Raw genomic sequence first — 20,604 nt, forward strand, 5'->3', positions numbered from 1 at the left:
CCTCGCAGCTGGGGGCCAGTGGCGCCCCGCTCGCCGGGAAAGGCCTGGGGTGTTTCTTGTGTGGGAAAAACCCGTCCCCAAAAATGCCCTGGGTTTGAGCAAACAGGGGGCTTTTTTTTCGGCCCGAAATGCAGGTTGACGGCCCTTGGGCCCTCCCTCTGTCGCTTCGGGGGGGACCGGGGTTGGGGGGGGCCCCCCCCCCCGCCGAAGCTTGGGAAAAGCGAAACCGCGCCGAAAGCCCGCGGGGCCCTTCCGCTTTTTACGGGTTTTCATGGGGAAAGGTTTTTTTCTGTTGGGGAGGGCCTTTCCCCAGCCAGCCTCCCCCACCGCTCGGCGTCCTCCGCCCCCCGTTTTGGAAAAAAAGGAGATGAACTTTGGGAGTCTGAGGGGCCGGGCCCCAAAAAGTCCTCGGGGGTTGGGGACCGTACAAAGCCGTGTCTAAAAGGTTTTTCCCCCTTGGGACCCCAGACATTTGGGGGCCCGATGTTTTGCTGGGCCACTTTTGCCCCAAGCCCACCCTGGACACGCCACCCTGGACGCCGTGGCAGGTAAAATGGCGGTCAAACCTTACCAATCTCCCCTGGCAACTCCGAGGGGGGGCGCCGGGGGTAGTTGCCACGCGGGGGCGGCGGAGGGGCCTAAGGGGATGTTGTTTTTTGCCGCCACCCCTTGGGGGGGCACCTTTGTGGGGGGGTCCCCATTGCCCGGGGCGCACCCCCCCCTTGAAACCTGGGGATGGTGGCCGGGGGCTTCCGTTTCCGAAAAAAGTTTTTCGGAAGCAAAAAAGGCCCCCCTCCCCTCCAGGGGGGGCTGAAGGAAAACCTGCGTCCTACGCCCCGAACCCGGTAAAACGGGCATACGGGGAACGGGGGCCTTCAGTTTTCCCCCCCGGGGGGGAAACCCCCCCCCCCCCCTCCACAAAATGGGGCCAAGCCTTTCCCCAAGCGCGCCAGATTTGGGGGGGGCCCTGAAAAAGGGGGGCCCTGGGCCTAAAACCTCACCGCTCAAAAGGCCCGGGGGGGCGGGGGGGTTTGGGAGCCCCCCCGGGGCGGCTATCCCCCAAACTCCCGGGCCCCCCCCTTATTATCTCCGGCCCGGGCGGCGAAGGGGAGCCTTGCGGTTTGGGGGCTGGCCGGGGGGGTGGGAAAGGGGGAAAGGCCGCCCCGGGCGGTGCCCCGGGGCCCTTTTTGGGGGACGGGGAAAGCCCCCAGCGGGAAAGCTCAATCCCCCGTCTCGGTCCCCCCCCCCAAAGGGGGGGGAAGGGGGGCCTCCCCGAGGGGAGAGGGAAAACCGGGGATGGGGGCCTGTCCAAAAGGGGCGGGGGTCAGCGGACCCCATGCTCTTCCCAAAAAGCCCCCGCCAGCGGCTCCAATGCCGCCATTCCCCGTCTGTCTCCCACTCCCCCTCCGTCCCCGCCAGCCTGGCAAACCAGAAAAGCTTCCGCCCGTCGAGTTAGCTCTTTAGACGACAGGCGGGCGCAAAACTGGCAGGAGGCGTGGCGGGTGAGAGCCTGGCCGGCGTGAACGGCACCCAGGCAGGCCTCGCAACGGGGGTGGAGGTCCGGCGGAAGGATGTAGCCGGTCCGGCAGGAGGGGCAGACACGGGCACGGCGGAAGGTCTTGAGCTTGACTTCATACTGCGAAGTTGAAGAAAAAGTGGGAGTCGAACAACGGGTCCGCTCTGTATATATGCAGTAAATGCGGACGTAGTTGAGGCCCGAGCTGGACGCTAGGGCGGGAAAGAAAATCTTCACGACTGCGCATGCGCGAAGGGATAAACCCAATAGCGTAGCCCTTAGAGGGCGAAGCCTATACGAAATAGAACGTTATTTTATACTGAATCAAAGTTAACGGTTAGCTGGGAAGCTAACACCGGTTGAGGCTGACCGTTCTCTTAATACATCCACGAGGCTAATGGCTGACCTCTACAACTACAACAGATTGTGCCGTATCCGGATCTGTGCAGGCAGCACAGATCGTGTACCGATGTAGTAGCTAAGACAACGGCTAGCCTCCACTAGGAAACTGACGCTAGTTTAACTAACAGCTATTTTGGCTAACCGCTAGCTGACAGCTTGATTCAGTCTAAAATAACGTTACTCAAACTAAACACTGGGAAAAGCAGGCTACAGCTAAATTAAGACTTCTTTACAGTATTAATAAAGACCAATATTGAGTTATTGTATTTTAAATAAGCACAAGTAACGTGGAACTGACGTTACAGCTGTTATATATTTTAACGGTTATTTTCAGTTTTGAGGGTCTTTTACATGCTCTCTCAGCTAGTTGTTGGCCAAATTAGCTGTTAGCTAAACTAACGTTAGCTTTTCAGTGAAGGCTAACAGCAGACCGCTACTGTGGAACAGACTTTCTTTAACTGTCTGTGGAAACAGATCGTGCAGTGTCATAAGTCCTTGTTGATCGTGATTATCATCTGCGCATGTGCAAACATCTTGCAAATGTGCAGTACGGATAGTGCAGGCAGAACAAATTGTGTACCGACAGTATGTATGGGTATGTGCATCTGTTATGTGGGTGTCATCACCCCCCATCAGCACCACAAAAGGAGAATTCAATAGATTCAAATATTCAGTTTGATCTGATTTTGCTTCTGGAATTCCAACCGAGTCAGAGTTTGGCTAAAATTGTTTTTGCTGCACATCAAAACAACCGATAATTTGAAAGGTAGGATTAATCTTCTCAAAATCTAACTAAAAAAACAAAAACATGAGACTTAAAGTAACAAATATGCATTAGATATTCTTTAATAGCCAATACATAAGTGTTATATCTCTTAGGTTGAAGTGATTAACATAACTGTCATTTAATTCTCAGGCCTCTACGCTTCTGGTTGAGCTACGCCCTCTCCGTTTTATACTGCAGTGAGAACAACCAGGTTGGTGTTTACAGTGACGAGAGCCGCAGCTGCTCCTGCCCCTACAACCATCCGCCTTGCCAGGGCCTCATTCCCTGCTCTGTGGGCGACGGTGCCCGCTGTGCTTCTTGTTCCTCAGAGAACAAGACAAGGTGCTCCGGCTGCAACCTCGGCTTCACCTTGATCCAGGGAGCCTGCCGGCCCGCCGTGCCTGACCCTACAGACCCCTACCTTGGCTTGGAGAGTGACCGAGACCTACAGGATCTGGAGCTGCGCTACCTGCTCCAGCGGCGTGACCCGCGCATTGCTCTGAATGCTGTGTTTGTGAGCAATGATGTGCGGGTTAACACCTGGTTTGACCCATCCTGGAGGAAAAGAATGCTGCTCACCCTCAAGAGCAACCGGGTGAAGTCCAACCGCGTTCATATGCTCCTCGGACTCACCCTGCAATTTTGCCTCACCAGAAACAGCACTTTGGAGCCGGCGTTGTCTCTGTTTGTGAATCCCTTTGGGGGAAGCCATTCAGAGAGCTGGACCATGCCTATAGGTCAGCATGGATACCCTGACTGGGAGCGGACCAAGCTGGATATCCCATTGGACTGCTATAATTGGACTTTAACGGTAGGGAACAGATGGAAGAGCTTTTTTGAGACAGTTCATTTCTACCTGAGGAGTCGTATCAGGGACCCTGTGGGAGTGGCAGGAGGAAACAAAAACATTACGGTGTACTATGAGCCTCTGGAGCCAACAGAGCCGTCTAACAACATCGGCTACATGAAAGTGAACAGCATGCAACTTTTCGGATACAGCGTGCACTTTGACCCCGAGGCCATCCAGGACCTGATTCTGCAGATAGACTACCCGTACACTCAGGGATCACAGGACTCAGCTCTGCTGCAGCTGGTGGAGCTGCGCTACAAGGTTAATCGCCTCTCGCCTCCAGGGGCCCCGCACGTGGATCTGTTCGCCTGTCTGCTCCGCCACAGACTCAAACTGCCCAGTGCAGACGTGACCAGAATACTCACTGCACTGCAAGCTTTCAGTGCCAGACAACCAAACTACGCAGAGTACGAGGCAAATAAACTGTGTAGCTAATAGCCACTATTTGATGTTTTGTACTATTTCCTTGTCACAGACAGGCCCGTATCCTTTTATCAGCTGGATCCATTTGTGTCAAGTGTTTGACATGTTGTTCAAGGTTTTGTTGTACATACACTATGTGCAATTCAATTTGATGTTTTCATAAATTTAGTGTAGTTTTATGGATTAAAGCCCCTGAATACATGTTTTTTTTAAGTATTTCACTATAATATGAAATATGTGACTAAATAAGCATTAATCAAAAAAAATCTAAGTTAAAGTTTGGGAAACAAAACACCAAAATAATTTATTAATAGTTCAACATTTAATAATCTGCTTCTTCAGAACAGTGTGGATGTGGTTTGATCAGATTTGATTGACAGTGGCCCGACAACATAAGCAATCAACCTGACAACTGTCATCATGTTATGATTCTGATTGGCGCATTAAAATGTGTGCCATCACCTTTTCCAAACTCAGCAACTTCAAAGTAGTGAGAAAAACAAACAACAATTCAGAAATCTCTCACGCGAACTGTTGCATAAAATATTACGTTCATGCATGAGCCCATTGCTCAAAGTAAGAAGCTAAATGAGAAAATAACTTATTATTCTCACGTTACATTTTAGTCACTTTCACACAAAAAGCTTGCATGCATCACAATATCCTCATATCGCCTTATCTCTCTGGAGAGCTGTAGTGTTGTGTGCTGTGTTGTTTTTGGCCATCTGGAACCTCAGAACACAAGGTCTCCATTCTTCACTGAGGGAATAGCCTCAGCACAGATTACTAAGTATTTGGTGAGAGAAGGGAGGGTCGGAGCAGCCTGCCTCTGTTCCTCCGCTGCTCCTGTCCGCCATTCACGGTTACTGTGATAGATGAGCTGGGGTAATGCAGAGACATGCCCAGCATCAAACAATAGTAAGCTAGGTATCAGTGACAAGGATAGTACTCCTGCCCAGCGCCGGAGTGAGTTGGACCCTCAAAAGAGTGACTCTGACCAATAGGGAAATCAGTTTGAATCCCCCAAGCTGTCGACAGCAGAGCCGTAGGCTAGCAGCATGGTGCGCCTTTGATTAGACGAGCATCTAAAGAACTTGTAGCAAAGCCATAGCTTCATCAGAATTCACCGGACATGTTTCTCCTGAGATTAAAGCTAGACACAATTTGCACTGATGCTACCGTTCCGAATGAATGTGAAAAGGTTGTCGATGCAGTTCTGAGGAGGTGCTAAGCATACTACTACCACCACTCCTACTGCCAATCAGATTACCATACTGTATGATGCATCATGCTGCGGTGTTAAAGTTTAATCAGTTCATGTTGCAAAGAGTAGACTGACAAAATGCCTCAAGAAATTAATTTCATTACAAGCATCTTCCATAGACTGCCTGTGAGCACAAACATTGATTTTACAATGTTATTGGCCACTTTAACTGAGCTGTCAGACTTCACAAGAGCATACTAGTTATCAGGACCACCCATTTAAAGGGACGCTATGCAGTTTTGGCCATTCCTTTGCTTTTTGCTCGCAGGTTTTTATTTATAGAGCTACCCTCTCTTCCTCCGAAAAGGCTTTCCTAGCTTGTTTTGCTTTTTTTTTGCTGGTTCAGCCATGGCGATAGTGTGAAAAACTCCATCGCTACCTTGTTAGCCAGTTCCTGAATGTGTGTATGTGTGCAGTGGCGTGAAGCAATTCATTACATCGCGAGACCTGATATCACACGATACTTCCTGACGCTTCGGCTGGCGGCTCGCCGGCACAAAGGTGCAAGGGTGGTTTTTCCGCTCACAGGCGCTAGGAGGAACTGTGATGACCACCATTTAACTTGAAAAAAAGCCATATAACCATTCCAATGACTCAGAAGCTGTTCAGGTAAGGCAAATAAAGCTATAAAGAATTGCATAGTTCCCCTTTAAAAATCATTTTTACAGCTACTACTGAACTACGTCAGCTAACATTCTTTAACACTATTAACACTATGATGGAACTAAACCTGACACTTTATAAGTCACAATAGTAACAACCATACATTAACATAATGTTCTAACATTCAGCAATTTTAGGATTCCTGCACCGTGACCTCTGATTGTCCAAAACTGCGTTTCTGTTAACCCTTTCCTTGACGGGGTTACAGGTGTATAGCATCCGCAACAGCAACAGGATATTAAACCTGTTTCAAGCCCTTTGAACCTGTTATTGTTTGTCCTCTGTCACTAACAGACACGTTTGCAAACTCCAACTTGAAGCACTTAAATTGATTTTTTTTTTGTTGATTTTTTAAATGAAAAAGTGTTGTATTATTATAATTTTTAGGGGGTATGAGATTAAATTTAGGGGGGCTTATTTTGTCATTGATTTTAGACCCTTTTTAGGGTCTAAAATTGCAGTTGTATCTGAGGGCAGGACATTAGTATAAATGTGTGCAAGCAGCTATGCACACACACATTTACTTACACACACACGGGGCAGAGACTGAGTGATAAGCAGGAGCTTTGGGTTGGCAGGCTTGTGGGCCTTGGAGGAAACATGAGTTAGACAAATGTGTGTGCCTGTTTAACAAGCATGCTGGTGATGGGAGGCAGGGGCTCAGTGAAGGGGAAGAGTTTATGGAGAGGACGACCCCATGGGTGGCATCAGGAATAATAGCTGACGATACATCAGAACAGGCCAGACAGCTTGCTTTAAAAGCCACGAGGGAGACCTTCCTTGGAAACTTACTGTAGAGCATTGTTTCTTTCTAGACCTTTTTATTATAATCTGAGCACACAAAGGAGCAGGAAACAGGTTATTGATCACTATGTTTCCCATTTGTATTGTTGGCTTTACATTTGCAAAAACTTTGGCTGCTTGGAGACTGTTTGCTTTGTGTCCTAATTGAATGTCCACATGTGCCATCAGTACTAAATAGTACAGTTTTTGTCTCTAGGAGATGTGGATTGGCAGTGGGGACATTCAAATAGCTTTTCTCTCCTTCACTCTAAATGCTGTCTACTGAGAGCTATTAAAACCCCATTCAATTAGCATAAGGACATGTTAATTTAGAAAATTAAGAGTGTGGCTATATTCTGCCAGCAGTAATAGGGGGTCTAATGTAGACTGGAATAATGAAAAGACATCAAATAATGTTAGTCAGATCCAGCAGTGGAATACCACACTTGCAAATCCAATGAGATCTGACACACCGCTGTTTGAATATGTTATCACTGCTCACAAAGATATCCAAACTGAACCATATGATCGCCCAAGATCAGATTTGACGGAGAGTTTGACTGATGGCTTTTCAATGCAATACTGACATTTTTGCACTTCACTCCCATTGTTACTAATGCATCTTTAAAATGTGTGTTTTTTTAATGTCAAAAGTAGTCTTAATGTTAAGTGTTTCTGCTGGGATTTAACTGACAGGGTGGAAAATCCGCTCAATCAGCACAAACTATAGACACTATCAACGGCACAAAATAACCCAGACTGATGGAATAATGAAATCAGTCGGCAAGGCAGGGTGACAACCCCAACGTTTTATGTCAGGGGAGAAACCCTGATAAATATAAAATATTTATTAAGGAACAAATGACATAAAATCATAACTGACAATACCTAAATACATTTCAGTTTTCAGAGAATTTCAACTGTGGCCAGAGAGGAAACTGTAAAGTATAAAAATGACAATGACTACTAGTAAACATATGAAAATGGAAAGTATTCACCTTATACATCTGCAAACCAATAAATTGGTTTGTTTTGCTACACCAGAAGAATATCCATTGTGCAATAAAACAAAATGAAGTTACTGATTAGATGTTGAACAATAGCTCAGATCTGGCTATTTGCTCCACACTATCTGCCATAATCAACATCGCCATCTTATTTCATTTTGAGAGCTGTGTGCTGCACAATAAAATGTTGGGGATCGCTTCCTCACAAAGATTAACAACAACAGAGGCTTTTGGATTTAATAAAGTCTTTCTATAATGAGCAGTGTCGGTGCACCCATCCCCTCCACAAACACACACACACACACACACACACACACACACACACACATGCCGTACAAAAGCAATGTATCCAGAAGGTTGCAATTCTTCACCCCACTCTCTCATTATTGCCGCAGCACTAATGATGCAGTGATGATCAAGGTGCTGTATGGAGATGAAAGTGGAGATGTGAAGGATTTACAATGCTTCCCAGATTACTGATAGAGCACAGCGTAAACAAAACTTTGCCTGGGGTTTTCACCAAGAGGGAGATGGGATTTAGGCTCCAGATTCAGCGTCATCCTCTTTAAACTTGCGGCATTAGTGAGGCAGACTGCAGAAATCCTGATGAGGCTCCAAACTGCAACATTAGACCAAATTCACTTGGTTTGGATGTCCAGAGTACACAAGCACTGTTCGGTATGATTACCCCACTGTCTGTGGAAACCCTAAAGTGTCCTCTAAGTGGCTGTAGAGCAGAACATACTGTATAATAGTCCATTAATCAGTGGCTCGGGAATACTTTTCAGCCTGGAACTTGAGGATCCTTGAAGTGCAATCATACTTAATGATAATCGTCAAGGCCACTTTCACTTACGTTCAAGGTCCCTAATGTAGTGTGCAACTGTAACTGTGATATCATTTCATTTAGTTTTTCTCTTTGAATGACATACAGTAAAGTGAAGCTGTGCAATGTGCAGTAAGCTGTTGGAGAATATTTCATCATCTCATTAAAAGAAGCCACTATCTTCGCTGCCATCTCCAGCAGTTTCCCCTTCAAATGTTTACCCCCCAACACTTCCCAAAAACATTATGCAAGCTACTTTAATTATAAATAGACACAGTTTTTCTTTCTTAAGGGAATAATATTATTGCATCAAAGTCCAACTAATGTAGCCTTATTTATTAAACGTCTTAATGCCAGTGCAGCCGATGCTATTACTGTTAATGGTTAAATGAAGCTACACCAGCCATAGCGCAATGATGATTTCAAGTGACGACCTCATACATTGAAGTTATTAATATTTCAAATCATAAACAAACAATTAGTTCTGTTCATTTATTCAGCAGTGTTGGGTGACACCACTGAGCCTGGCAGCACTTTCAGCGCTCCCCGATCACATTAATCAAACTGGGGCTGACTCACACAAAAAAAGGCATCTGTAGACCATTTTGTGATTAAGAGAGAATAAGTTCTCTTATAAAATCACGCAGAATCAGCAATTTCGGCCTGTGGGGACTGTTGGAAAGCAGAAGGTGCCATAACTGGACAAACAGCAATCTCACAGCCAAGAATCGTGCGGATAATTATTGAGGAGGAAACTGGCATATCAAAGGACAGCTTTGAAAACCTCAGCTGGATATTGTAAATATGTCTCAAAATCACAAACCATTCATCTCTCTGAACAGCATTCACCAGCAGAATAGATAAAATGAAGATGTAGACTTGTCAGATCGCTTAGATTAGATTTATACGTCTGCCAGTATAGTAATAACTGTCCGAGGCTCAGTGTGCTTGGAGCAGAGGGGTGCGGGGTGAAGTCATGTTTCTGATGACTAAGCCCGTGACAAACCTCACCTCAAAGAAAAATAAACTACCTACCTAAATGCCTTTTGAAAGTTGTTGTGTAAGTAAGCTGTCTGTTCAATTAAGAAGGAATTTAGGAAAGCAAAGCCAGGTTGTCTCCGTGGCAGCAGTAGCCGAGGATTCAGCTTAACTGGGTCACAGTAAATCCAGTCAGATGGTCACATCACGACTTTGCTTGTGGACCAAGGAAGGCCACTGAGCTTTAGTTTAGCAGCACACACTGACTCACACTGTCTTTCTCTCTCTCGCTCTCTCTGTCTTTCTCTCTCTCTTTCTCTCTCTCTCTCTTTCTCTCTCTCTCTCACACACGTACACAAAGTGACAAACCAGGTTGAGATCACCTAAGAAAGGTCAGAGAGAAGAGAGCACAAGCTTTTATTCTCTTTTAATATCCTGCCTTTGCGTTCAGTCAAGAGATACAAAGGCAAGACTACATGTCTACAGCCATCTATAGCCATGACAATGCCTTTGTTGCTGTACTTGTAATTGCTTTGAGCTAAATGCATGAGGGGAATTTTAGACATGGCATGATTGCATATAAAATCAATGGAAAGACATGAGTAGGTACAGCCGAGGCAAAGGCACAAAGTTGAGTAACTTAAGTAAAACATTAGCACTTATCCCAAGGCTTTGTGAATCTAAACAAGATGACAGAAATGAAAGAGACTAAAGGAAAATAACAGGACCAATGGGAGTTTATGGTGAGATCAAGTTGACCACAAAAGCACACAGGCACAATACCACTCCATAAGGTCGGTGCATATGTTGTTCTAACTATAGCATATAGTTCCGTTTCTGCAAACCACAGATACGTTAATATGAAACGTATTTGGCAGCCTTAAGCTTCTGCATGAGACACACCTATCAACTAACTGAAATCTAAAACCGTCCACGTAAGGGTTAGGTTAGGATTTGGTTAGGGTCAAGGTTAGGGTTAGGGTGTATAACGAGTGTCATGGAGAACATTGTGGACTCTCACCCAGTAAACTGCGGTTTGTTTCCCATTTGTGTTTGGTGTGAACGTAAAACTTCCGTTATGTAACAAGCTATGTTTAAAAAAAAAAAAATCTAACCAGGTTTAGTTTAAACAAATAGTATTTGTTTGAATTCACAACATTAACCACGTGTTTAAAACTGCGACCTTACATTGTTACTACCCAGTGTGTCAAAAAGTGATGTAAATTACAATTTAGCCTGAAGGGAACATGAATGTCTGTTTCAAATATCATGGTACATTTAAACCAGAAACGTTAACCTCATGGTGGCACTGGAGGAAACCAAAGAGGGATGCAATGTCTGAAACCATTAATGTCAGAAGCTTCTGGAACTCTATGTAGAAAATGTGTTGATATTTCACATGGTAGGTGAAAAATCAGGATAAACCGAAGTCTGTAGGACTTATCCTCTGGGGACTATGCTTTTCTCTACAATTTTATGTCAATCAATCAGATAAATGCTGAGATATTTCAGTCTGGATTGGTCACAGACTGTTATTTCCATCCCTAGAACCACGCCACTAGCACGAATAATAAAAAATACAACTGACTTGATTTGCCTTTATTTGAACTCTTACAACAGACGAACTAAAAAGACTCATAGGAATGAAACTTCCTTCCCCTCTAATTATTTCAGCTTTTAAAATGTACAAGAAACTGTACCGCCATGCCCTTGTTATGCTGTATTGTAAGCCTGCCATTTGAAGCCTTCACTGGTAATTTCCACAGACGTTCATTAGGCACAATAACAAGGCTAATTTCAGGGTAAATAATTGTCACCTGGCCATGTCCCTCACAGTGGATGTATCATGTCTTTATTGACTCCTCACTCTGCTTCAAACATTGCAGACAAAAGGGAAAGTGGGGGAGTATATTCTTTGAAAGTGAAATCTGTCTTTCCTCCCTGCAGGTAAATGTGTACACCATGAGCTATGAACGTGCACAATTGTCAGATGATGATGATGAAAGAGCGCTTCAAGGCTGCTTGAAGATGAAAGAGATGTCTGTGCTCCTCTCTGGATTCATTACTCTCAATTCAAGTGTCTTTTACACACCTCTCCTCCACTATACCTTCCTTGCACCTTTCTGTCCTCACCCTCGCACCCCAGTCACTATTCAAACCCCCCATTCAGCTGTCAGATCCCACTCGCCATGGCTCAATGAAGTCGTCTTCACCCAGAGACGCCCACTAATAGGATCACAATGATGCTCAAAGGACTTTGATGGTAGAAATTGAGACAAATCGGTTGAATTTCACAGAGGTTGTTGCACTGCCTCAAACTGATCTCAGTGTCAACATTCAAGGATTTAAAAGACAAATGAATGCTTGCAAAACACACTTTCACACTAATACACTAAAGGTCGCATCTGTTTGAATGCTTACATTTTGATTTATTTCACACCTGCAGGTAACAAGGTTTTTCTGCTCGACACAGATGATTTTCTAAAGATGGTCGTGATGGGTAAATTTGGCAAGGTTAGATCAGTCAGACTGCATGTCGGGCTATTTTACGTTGTGCTTTGTTTGTTTCCTGTTTTTTTTGCTGAATTCAATCGTTATATTTTCTGACTGGCTGTTCATCAGATGTGTGTTCGCTTATCTCTGTAGATTTCTTTCACACAGGCTTTTGTGAGAAGGGGCTATACCGTATAAATGAATCTGACTTCCAACAAACGTCAAAACAAGCTGAGTGGTTTGCTACTCTTATCCTTGTGTTGAATATACAATATTTAACACAGCACTTGACAAGTGTTCTATTGCAGAAAAAAGATCTTTATAATAAAGAAGTATGTTTTCACCATGCAAGTGTTGAGGGATGGTGAAGAGAGAGATAGAGTGAAAGTATTCACTACATTCTCTAGCGTGTGTTAGATAGCAAAAACATGGAACAAGGCTCGGGAATGAGAGCCTACCTGATGGTGTAACCTAACGTTGTTACTCCGTTAATCATCCTGATTGACTGTCTGACAGAGTGTATAACCCTTCTCTTCTCTAGCTGTCACTGGCCATCCTCTTCATGTGGCCCACTCTGCTCCTGGCAGGAGAAGAAAAAAGAAGAGAAAAACTGAGGAGAAGCGAAGGCAGCACTGGGTCTCAAAATACCAACATCTGCAACGTCTATTTCACGGATCATAAAGCATCAAAGACATGCAGGGTGACAACGACAGGTCTGACCAGAGACACTGTCCTCATAAATCAGAAGATGATGGAACGATTTAGGAATAATATCCTAAATTCTGCGGCCATACATCAGACTTGAAGTTTTGGATGAGACAAATGAAAGTCAAGGAAATACTGTGTTTTGAGCAGTGATGGACTGTCGAGAATGAATCCCACAGAACAACGCACACGTATGGAAAGTTATATGGCATATACTGTACAATGTAACCCTTCTAATTGGTAAGATGTCTTATCCTTTTCCATATCTCTCCCTACTTTTATTATATAATACATTTGGATACATTTGCACCTGTACAACCAGTCTCACAGTTTCAGGGTAGTAGCCTGAATTACCTTTTCATTTCACCTATGAAATGGAATTGTGGGTTGACAAGGTTGACAAAATTTCTCAAGTGGAGAAATATTTCTTTTTGGAGCGACGAAAATGTGTAAAATACAAAACTAAGGCCTGTTTGAAGTGCCAACATTATGAAAAATGCATACAAACTTGAAAAAAAACTATCCATGCTGTTTTGAGTGAGATACAGATTTCTTAATGTGTCCTGACTTTAGTCTCCAGGTGAGCTATTCAAAATCTGCACAGCTTTCTAAGTCACTAGCCGAGACGAGGTGGCTAACCGTGGCATGCTAGCACTAGCATGCTAGCGCACACACGCTACAACACGCACTAGTTCACCGTAATCTACAGAATAACTACATATCCCTGTTCTGCAGGTATTTCAGAAGAAAAGAATGTGTCCGTTATTGTCTTACTGTAGCATACAGTACCGGTTGAAGATGTAAGGTCATGAATGCATTTATTGACGTAAGTAAAAGAAAATAATCACCTGTTTTAATTCAAGTAATTCAATCCTTTGTTTAATGGTTGTTTAATTTTGTAATCCCTTCTTTGTTTAAGTGTGGTTACTTTTTTTTAAGTACCCTTTTACCCACTGTCCTGTTTTGAGCCACTAACCCTTTTTGGAAGGGTTCTGGACCCCTGTGCTTTCCCCCGTGTTTTGGTTTTTAAACTATTAGCAGTGGCTGCCGGGAAGAAAATTCAGTCTGTTGGTCAGTCACCCCTCCACTTTGGTCTAAGCTGAAATATCCCAACAACCATTGTCTGGATTGCCATGGCATTTTGTAAAAAAACATTTTTTTTCCCAGGGGATACCCCTGACTTTGGGCCTGACTTTTTTTTTAAGCCCCCAAGAAACCCACAGGAAACAGTGCGGGCTTTGAGGAGCCTCCCCCCAGTAAAATGGGGACCATAAAAGCCCTTCATTTCCTAGAAAAATCCCCACATACTCCCACTGTGACATTTTCTACCATTTCCAGGTAGGTTTTCGAAAGGTCCTACTTCACAGAAAAAAGGGGAAAAATACTTTACGCAGGAAACAAAATGTTTGCTTAGTTTACTATTTTAATAAAAGGAAAGGGGAAGGGCTATTAGTGTGCTTTCCCCCACACCCAATCGGAAACATACATTTATCTATAGTACCCAGTCTAAGAGGTTTTTCCAAATGACCCCCTTGTCTCTTAGACAGTTACCCCCCTTAAAAACCAAGAAGGCTTTCAGGGTGTCCTTAATAAAAATGATCAGGAAAAGGGTAAGTTTAATTTCTTCTTGAAAGCCCTAAGGTCCCTGGGTAAAAAGGAGAGTAATGCAGTTGGGGGGACCGTATTGCTTCAAGTTTCCCGGTTTCTGCTGCCCTTGTAAGACCCCGCGTTGTCCTTAGATCTGAGAACCCCCGTGGGTTTAAAAACAGCTTTTAATACCCAAAGGGCGGTTTTTAATTTCCAGAGTTTTCATCCCCAGCTCAAAACGGACATTTAAGCGGGTGGCAATTAATGGCTCCATTTAGGTTGGGGCCCCAAAGAACCGTTTCCCCATGCAATTTGGAAAAAAAGGCTTGGGAATTTCTTAAGGGTGAAAATATATGTCATTTTATTAGCTATGGCAGAGTAATGGCCCTCAACAATGTAAAAAATTTTTTAAAAGACAAACTCTAAAAATCCAGGTGGGGGGGCTGTAAGAGAAATAATTTAAGCCCCCTTTTCTAAAAGAGTCAGAAAAAAATTTTTAAATTTCTCATGAAGACAAAAAACCCCTGTCTACAAGGGCCCTATGCCAAATGTTTTCACTGAAACCCGAAATTTCCCATCAGGCTCCCAGACAGCCTGAGCCTTATTTAAAAGTCTTCCTTTTTTTAAAATGTTGTTTTTTTACTTTCTTCTTTTTTATTGCATTCCTTTAATGTGGGCAATAAATAAATAAAAACGTTTTTAGTAATGTTGGATTTCTCAACAAACTATCTTTCATGAAAACATCTACAACCCTTTTATCATCTTTAGTGCTGCACTTTGGGCATTATTCATTCATTATTGCAACGTAAATATGATAAGATCAGTGATATTCGTAGTCTGGCCTGCTGAAAAAGACATATTTGTTAGAGCTAATGGTCCTACAAGAGCACTGTGCTCCAAGTAGCTCCCTCTTACTGAAAAGTCTATCAAGATCTCTTTGGAATGTAGACAAATCACTTCAATGGCTTTCATCTCCATTTATGAAATTACCCTTTTAGCTTAAGTGCTCTGATGAATTTGCTCAAAACCGAACACACTAATATTGTATATTTCCCTTTTCTTTCTTCCTCCATGTAACTGTTGTTCTCTCATTATATGTCCAGATAATTATTTGGATTTGTGCCTTGAATGGTAGTTTTAAATGGTTAATATGAGAGACATGAACATATTGTAAAAACGGTTATGGTCAGATTAAGCCCTTTGTCTTACCAATTTACATTGTAATTACAGTGTTGGACATCCTCAAAATTGTCACTTAAATTTTGTATTTTCAAGTTTTTTGTGTTAGCCTGAATTGCTGTGTGCATTAAACACCAGGCTCCAATATAAAAAAAGTTTAAAATAGAATTTTAAAAAATTAACATTGACCTTTTTTACAGTAGAAACTGAATGTAAAGTTTTACCTCAGAGGTTTTAAAGATATACCCTACTTTCAATGCCTCAGAGTCACAGTCATCGGTAATTGGTGTGCCAAGATAATGTGATTCCAAATGATTTACAACAATCAAACAGTGGAGCGGCCAGTGAGATTGAGCCATTTCACAGACCAGGGGATAGACATCACTATTGCCTTAACTGCAGCCCCTATTTCCTCTTCTCATTGCAAGAGAGAAGCTATCATCTTCAGACAGGTGCTCTTATGGCCATCATCCATCCCCATTAGGCTTTAATCACACCCACTGATCCCGGAAGACAAACTAGGTCTAGAAGGCTACCTTATAGTAAAGATGTATTAAACTTGCCTCACTTAAATGTATTCACACAAGAAAATCGCTCATGGTGGTGTGCTGTATCCATCTTGGCTTTTTTGTTCATTCAAGTATATTCAGAGAGAAGAGAACCAGCTGAGACATATTTGAAATGATTGGCTTTATTCAAAGCTAAACAATTGCACAAACTTTCGAGTCCCGCTGTACATGATTAAAAAAAAAAGAAAATGCTTACACATACACATCTGCACCCAGTGGATAACAGGTGAAAGCGTTCTAAACCTTTTTTCTATTGTCTGCTATGGAAAAATGCAAGATAATGTGGTCCTATGGGAGGAGATGCAAGACAAATGCAATACAAAGTATCCATGGGTTTTCTGCAGGATAAGGAACTTGATCAGGAAAACAAATACAGCATCTCTCCTATCTGCAAGACATGATTAGTGTTTTGTATTAAAATCATCCAATGTAGCTCATCGTAAATTCTTACAGGAGGACCTAATTTCATCACTGCTCTCTTCCTAAATGGAATCAGCTGGTGGAGGCGTTCACCTTCCTGCTTAACCAATCAGAATCCCACACAAATTGCAAGGGCCAATCACAGAGTCACAACCCTGCTTTTAAAAATCTGTTTCTCCCTGTGCTAGTCAGCTGTCGTTGCAGGCAAAGATTGCAACCCTCCCCTTCCTCCTCCAGTCATCTACTTCAGCTGACCAGTCGAGAGCCTCCTTTGGTCTGGTCTTTGGGCTCCTTTGTTGCAACCACCGGTGTCCATCTGAGGGTCTGATGGTTCTCTACTCCTATATAGATATACAAAATATTTGTATAGCGATGAAGTCTAATCGCCAAAGGCTTTGTACATTTTATTGAGCTGTACAATAAATCTCATTTGCACATCTGCAAACATCTCTCTCTTGATTGAACTTCCATTCACATTTGAAGACAAATCCAGTAACTTGCATTCATCATATGCACTCACACAATCCTATTTTACATGACACAAAGCGTGCTAAGTGCCAAGGACTTGATTTCAATGGTTCTCTTGTGCTTGGTGCCCAATGTCTCTTTAATATTTGTAGTTCAAAGCAAAGCAAATTGACTTTTAAGTCTTCACATATCAATGACAAACGTTAGTTTCAACAGAAAATAAGAACTTTGTTAAATTTCTTATTTGTCTGTTTTCATTCATTCCTGAACCTTGAGAGACTGAATGCAGCCGACAGACTGTCATTGTGTAAATGGGAAATGAGGAGAGATGCCTTAATGAGAGCTGCTGCATGATTGAATGTAACATGGATTTCAGGCAACACAGCAGGGATGTGACTCTGCTGCCATCCGTTGGACAAACACTGAAGGATCAATTTCCATCAACTTCTAAAACTGTTTTGGACTGATACTTCCACTTGCAACTTGGGAATAAAAGGGATTTTTCAAATTTCGTACATACAACGTAAAAGGATTATTAAATTGAAGAGAGCTTTAGAAGTTTAGGTCAGTTAAGACCAGATCCTGGTTCAGGGGTTGCCAAAAGCTGTTGGCTTCTGTCACCTTAAAATAAAGCACTGTTTACATGTCACAAGTTTAATGTTTTATGTGCTAAGTCATTCAACTAAAGTGATTTACAAAATGCCATTATGTTAGCTAAGTCAATATTATAAGTTAATAATATTAAAATACCTGTATACAGTTAATTATTTGCATTTTAATTAAACATTTGAAAGGATGTTACATTACTTTTTTTCTTTTCCTATTTGCATCATCATATCAGTGGTTCAAACAGCAATTATATTACTAAACTTCTAAACTAAACAAATTGGGTTCCTTTTTGTTTCTATTCCAGCCAATTTCCCTTTAAGCCATTTCTTTTTATAGATTTTAATAAGTTGTTATTAATAAATTAATATCTGCTGGAGATAGGAGGAATTAAGGATGTTACAGACAATGCAACTAACTTTTTAAAATGATGTGTTTCTGCGGTTTTGAAAAGGAAATGTGTAAAGATGTGGGGTAAAATCCTGGTCTCTGATTGGCTCTTCCTGCTAGGATCATTCATATGATGTAGCCATGTGAGTAAGTTACTTGATAAATGTGTCTTATTCTTCCGTTTTGGACTAATTTATACAGTACAATATAGATTTCAGCACATTCATTCATTACCTCATTTGTTCTTTTAGATTAAAAAAAATGATAAATATGGCCTTAAATAGATGTGTACTTTGATGAAAAACTCAAATTAAATAAGTAACTCCAACATGAAGCAACAGTGCTCTTGTGAAAGTGATTTAGGTCACACGCTGGTTTTGGTTTGTCAGCAGACTCCAGGGTGAACACAAGAGAGAGCAGCCAGACCACCGACTGGTGATTTTTGTAACTTTGTCATCACTGCTGTGAGAGTATCTCTGACCCCCAGAGACCATGTGTGGTATGGGAAATAGTGTGTGGCATCCAATGCTACCCTCTCAATAAACAAATTAAACTTTGGAATGATACTCCCAAAGAAAGTGAGGTGAGTTGAATTAAAAAAATGGTCTTGTGTTTTTCAGCCCAGTCAATCATTAATGCATCAGAGCAAATAAATCAAAAGGATAACCAGTTTTTAGTTTGCTTTTTATGTATTGATGTGTCACCTGAGCTGAGGACGGAGGTGTCGTGGACCAGTATGTTCTTTGGGGAGATTAAACTTGCCTTATCTCATTCTGTAATGAAAGATCATTCATCTGAAAGTCATTCGTCTGACAGTCATCTTTGTTGCATCTTATGGACTATTTCCAGTATGGCATTTGCTCATTGAGCCTGTTCATAGGAAATGTATTTTTGTAGATGAAAATAAACCCACGGTGGTAACAGTAGGCATGTAGCCAAGAATGCTCTTGCCTCCAAAGGGAAACCAGAGTTCAGATGACAAAAGCCGGATGTGATTTCCTCAATTCTTTATTTTTCAGAGAAAAATATTAGCACTCATGTGACAAATGTTGTGTCTCATCAAATGATGCATTGGGAAGTGCAAATTCCCACACATTACTCTGTGGCTTGCAGTTGGACACCAGGGGATCCACTGAGCCCGGAATGTGGCAACATGGGAAGTTTGTTAATCATTGCTGTCACATTCACTCTCAGTTACATGATAAAAGCACCCAAACAATAGAAGTTCTGTCACTCTCTGAAAGCTTAAATACTTATAAACTAACATAAAAGCCATCATTTATCAAAAAGAATAAATCTGTGTTTTGTATTCTGTCATTGGTTTTCTGAGAAATCCTAGGTCAAATTCAGAACTCTTTTTCTGGGGGGAAACTGACATCAAACTGAGCCTCTACAAAATGTCTGAGAGAGGTGTCCATTTACAGTCAAAGTGCAAAATCCACATACATGTTTCCAATAAAGTGAAATAATGAAATAATTACATATTTTACATATCACATACACATGAAAAAATAGCAAGTAATAGAATATGCAGTTCTTTGAAAATTCCAGATCAGAGTCGTCAGTGTTTTAGTGAAATAGCTCCAACTATTTTTTTAGGTGATGGATCCTCTTCTTGTGATTTTTTGCGAGCCACCAGCTTGAATTCATACACAAGGGAAGTGTTTGCTATCCACTTCAGCCTTGGCTCCTACGTCGGTAAAACAGAGGGAACTGTTCAATGTTCACAACTAAAATTATCTGCAGTATCACCATGAATTTACCCGATTAATCACTGGGTTTTCATTGAGAAACGTCTAGACAAATCTAACTAATATACATGAAATCATACTTACAACAGATTATAAGAAACTGTTGTTCTATAGCTATAATTACTGTGATACATTCACAATGAATCGATATCTCTACTAACTGGTTGAGCAGTTAAAAAAAAAAGGCATTACAAAGTCATCAGTCTTTTGAGGGGTGTAATTATTGATATTTAATCAGTTTGATCACTTTTCTAACACATAAAGTAGTTAAGGTTTACCTGTGAGTCACTACTGCTTCAAACAGCCGGCAGTTCTGCGTCTCTAAGGAAGAAAAGAAGCAGAGCGCTGGTTGCTGTTTGGGTGGACATTTTACACTTTCAATAGCCATGAGCGGGTTTCAAACAATTTAAACCTCCAATTTACTGTGATGCTGTCATCATGCTCACTAAGTAGGCTACCTTTTCCACCACCTCCACTCTTAATGCTTTTAAGATTTGGAAGTGTTTTTTGTGAGCACATCCATGAAAGGATTACATTATAGGTTAAACCTTTCAACCTTTCAGAGTCAATCCAAAAAGATGAAAGAGAATCAGGGGCATTAATCATTTTAATTACTTGCATAAGAGTGTGTAAATTAAGAATCTATGATAATTAAAAAGGAGCATTAAGTAATCCATGACCTTTACCAATCTTTGTCTCATTTTTCACAAGGCCCTGACAAAGGCCTCCTCTGCTCCAGTTCTGCCTTGCATTTTCTCAGTTAAAATGATGTGTACTAATAATGTTGTCTATGCTTTCTTGCTAAGCTTGTGCCATGTGACACAACTGATTACAGTCAACAGATCCACTGAGGTCTCTTGGAAACCAAAGATCAACCAAGCAGACAGTAAAATGTGGTGACTTCAACTTTAATCCTGCCAGAGCAGGAAGAGCATCAAAAAGGTCAGATTTTATTACC

The 20,604-nt window shown here is 42.2% G+C and overlaps 1 protein-coding gene and 1 long non-coding RNA gene across 3 annotated transcripts in view; one reads left to right on the forward strand and one right to left on the reverse strand.

Moving 5' to 3' along the window:
- LOC116699389 (BMP/retinoic acid-inducible neural-specific protein 3) overlaps positions 1–4,160 on the forward strand; it is a 27,619-nt gene extending 23,459 nt beyond the window's left edge. The window contains exon 8 of one of the 2 annotated variants that reach the window (XM_032531930.1): positions 2,835–3,969. In XM_032531930.1, coding sequence (XP_032387821.1) covers positions 2,835–3,969 — 1,135 coding nt within the window. Of the gene's footprint in view, positions 1–2,834 lie in introns of both variants that reach the window. The other variant, XM_032531929.1, reaches the window with a different exon arrangement.
- LOC116699390 (uncharacterized) overlaps positions 1–6,870 on the reverse strand; it is a 20,735-nt gene extending 13,865 nt beyond the window's left edge. The window contains exon 1 of the long non-coding RNA XR_004334420.1: positions 6,860–6,870. This is a non-coding gene — a long non-coding RNA (uncharacterized LOC116699390). The remainder of the gene's footprint in view (positions 1–6,859) is intronic.
- Positions 6,871–20,604: the final 13,734 nt, after the last annotated feature.

This window comes from Etheostoma spectabile, chromosome 12 (assembly GCF_008692095.1).
Source record: "Etheostoma spectabile isolate EspeVRDwgs_2016 chromosome 12, UIUC_Espe_1.0, whole genome shotgun sequence".
Taxonomy (NCBI): Eukaryota; Metazoa; Chordata; class Actinopteri; order Perciformes; family Percidae; genus Etheostoma; species Etheostoma spectabile.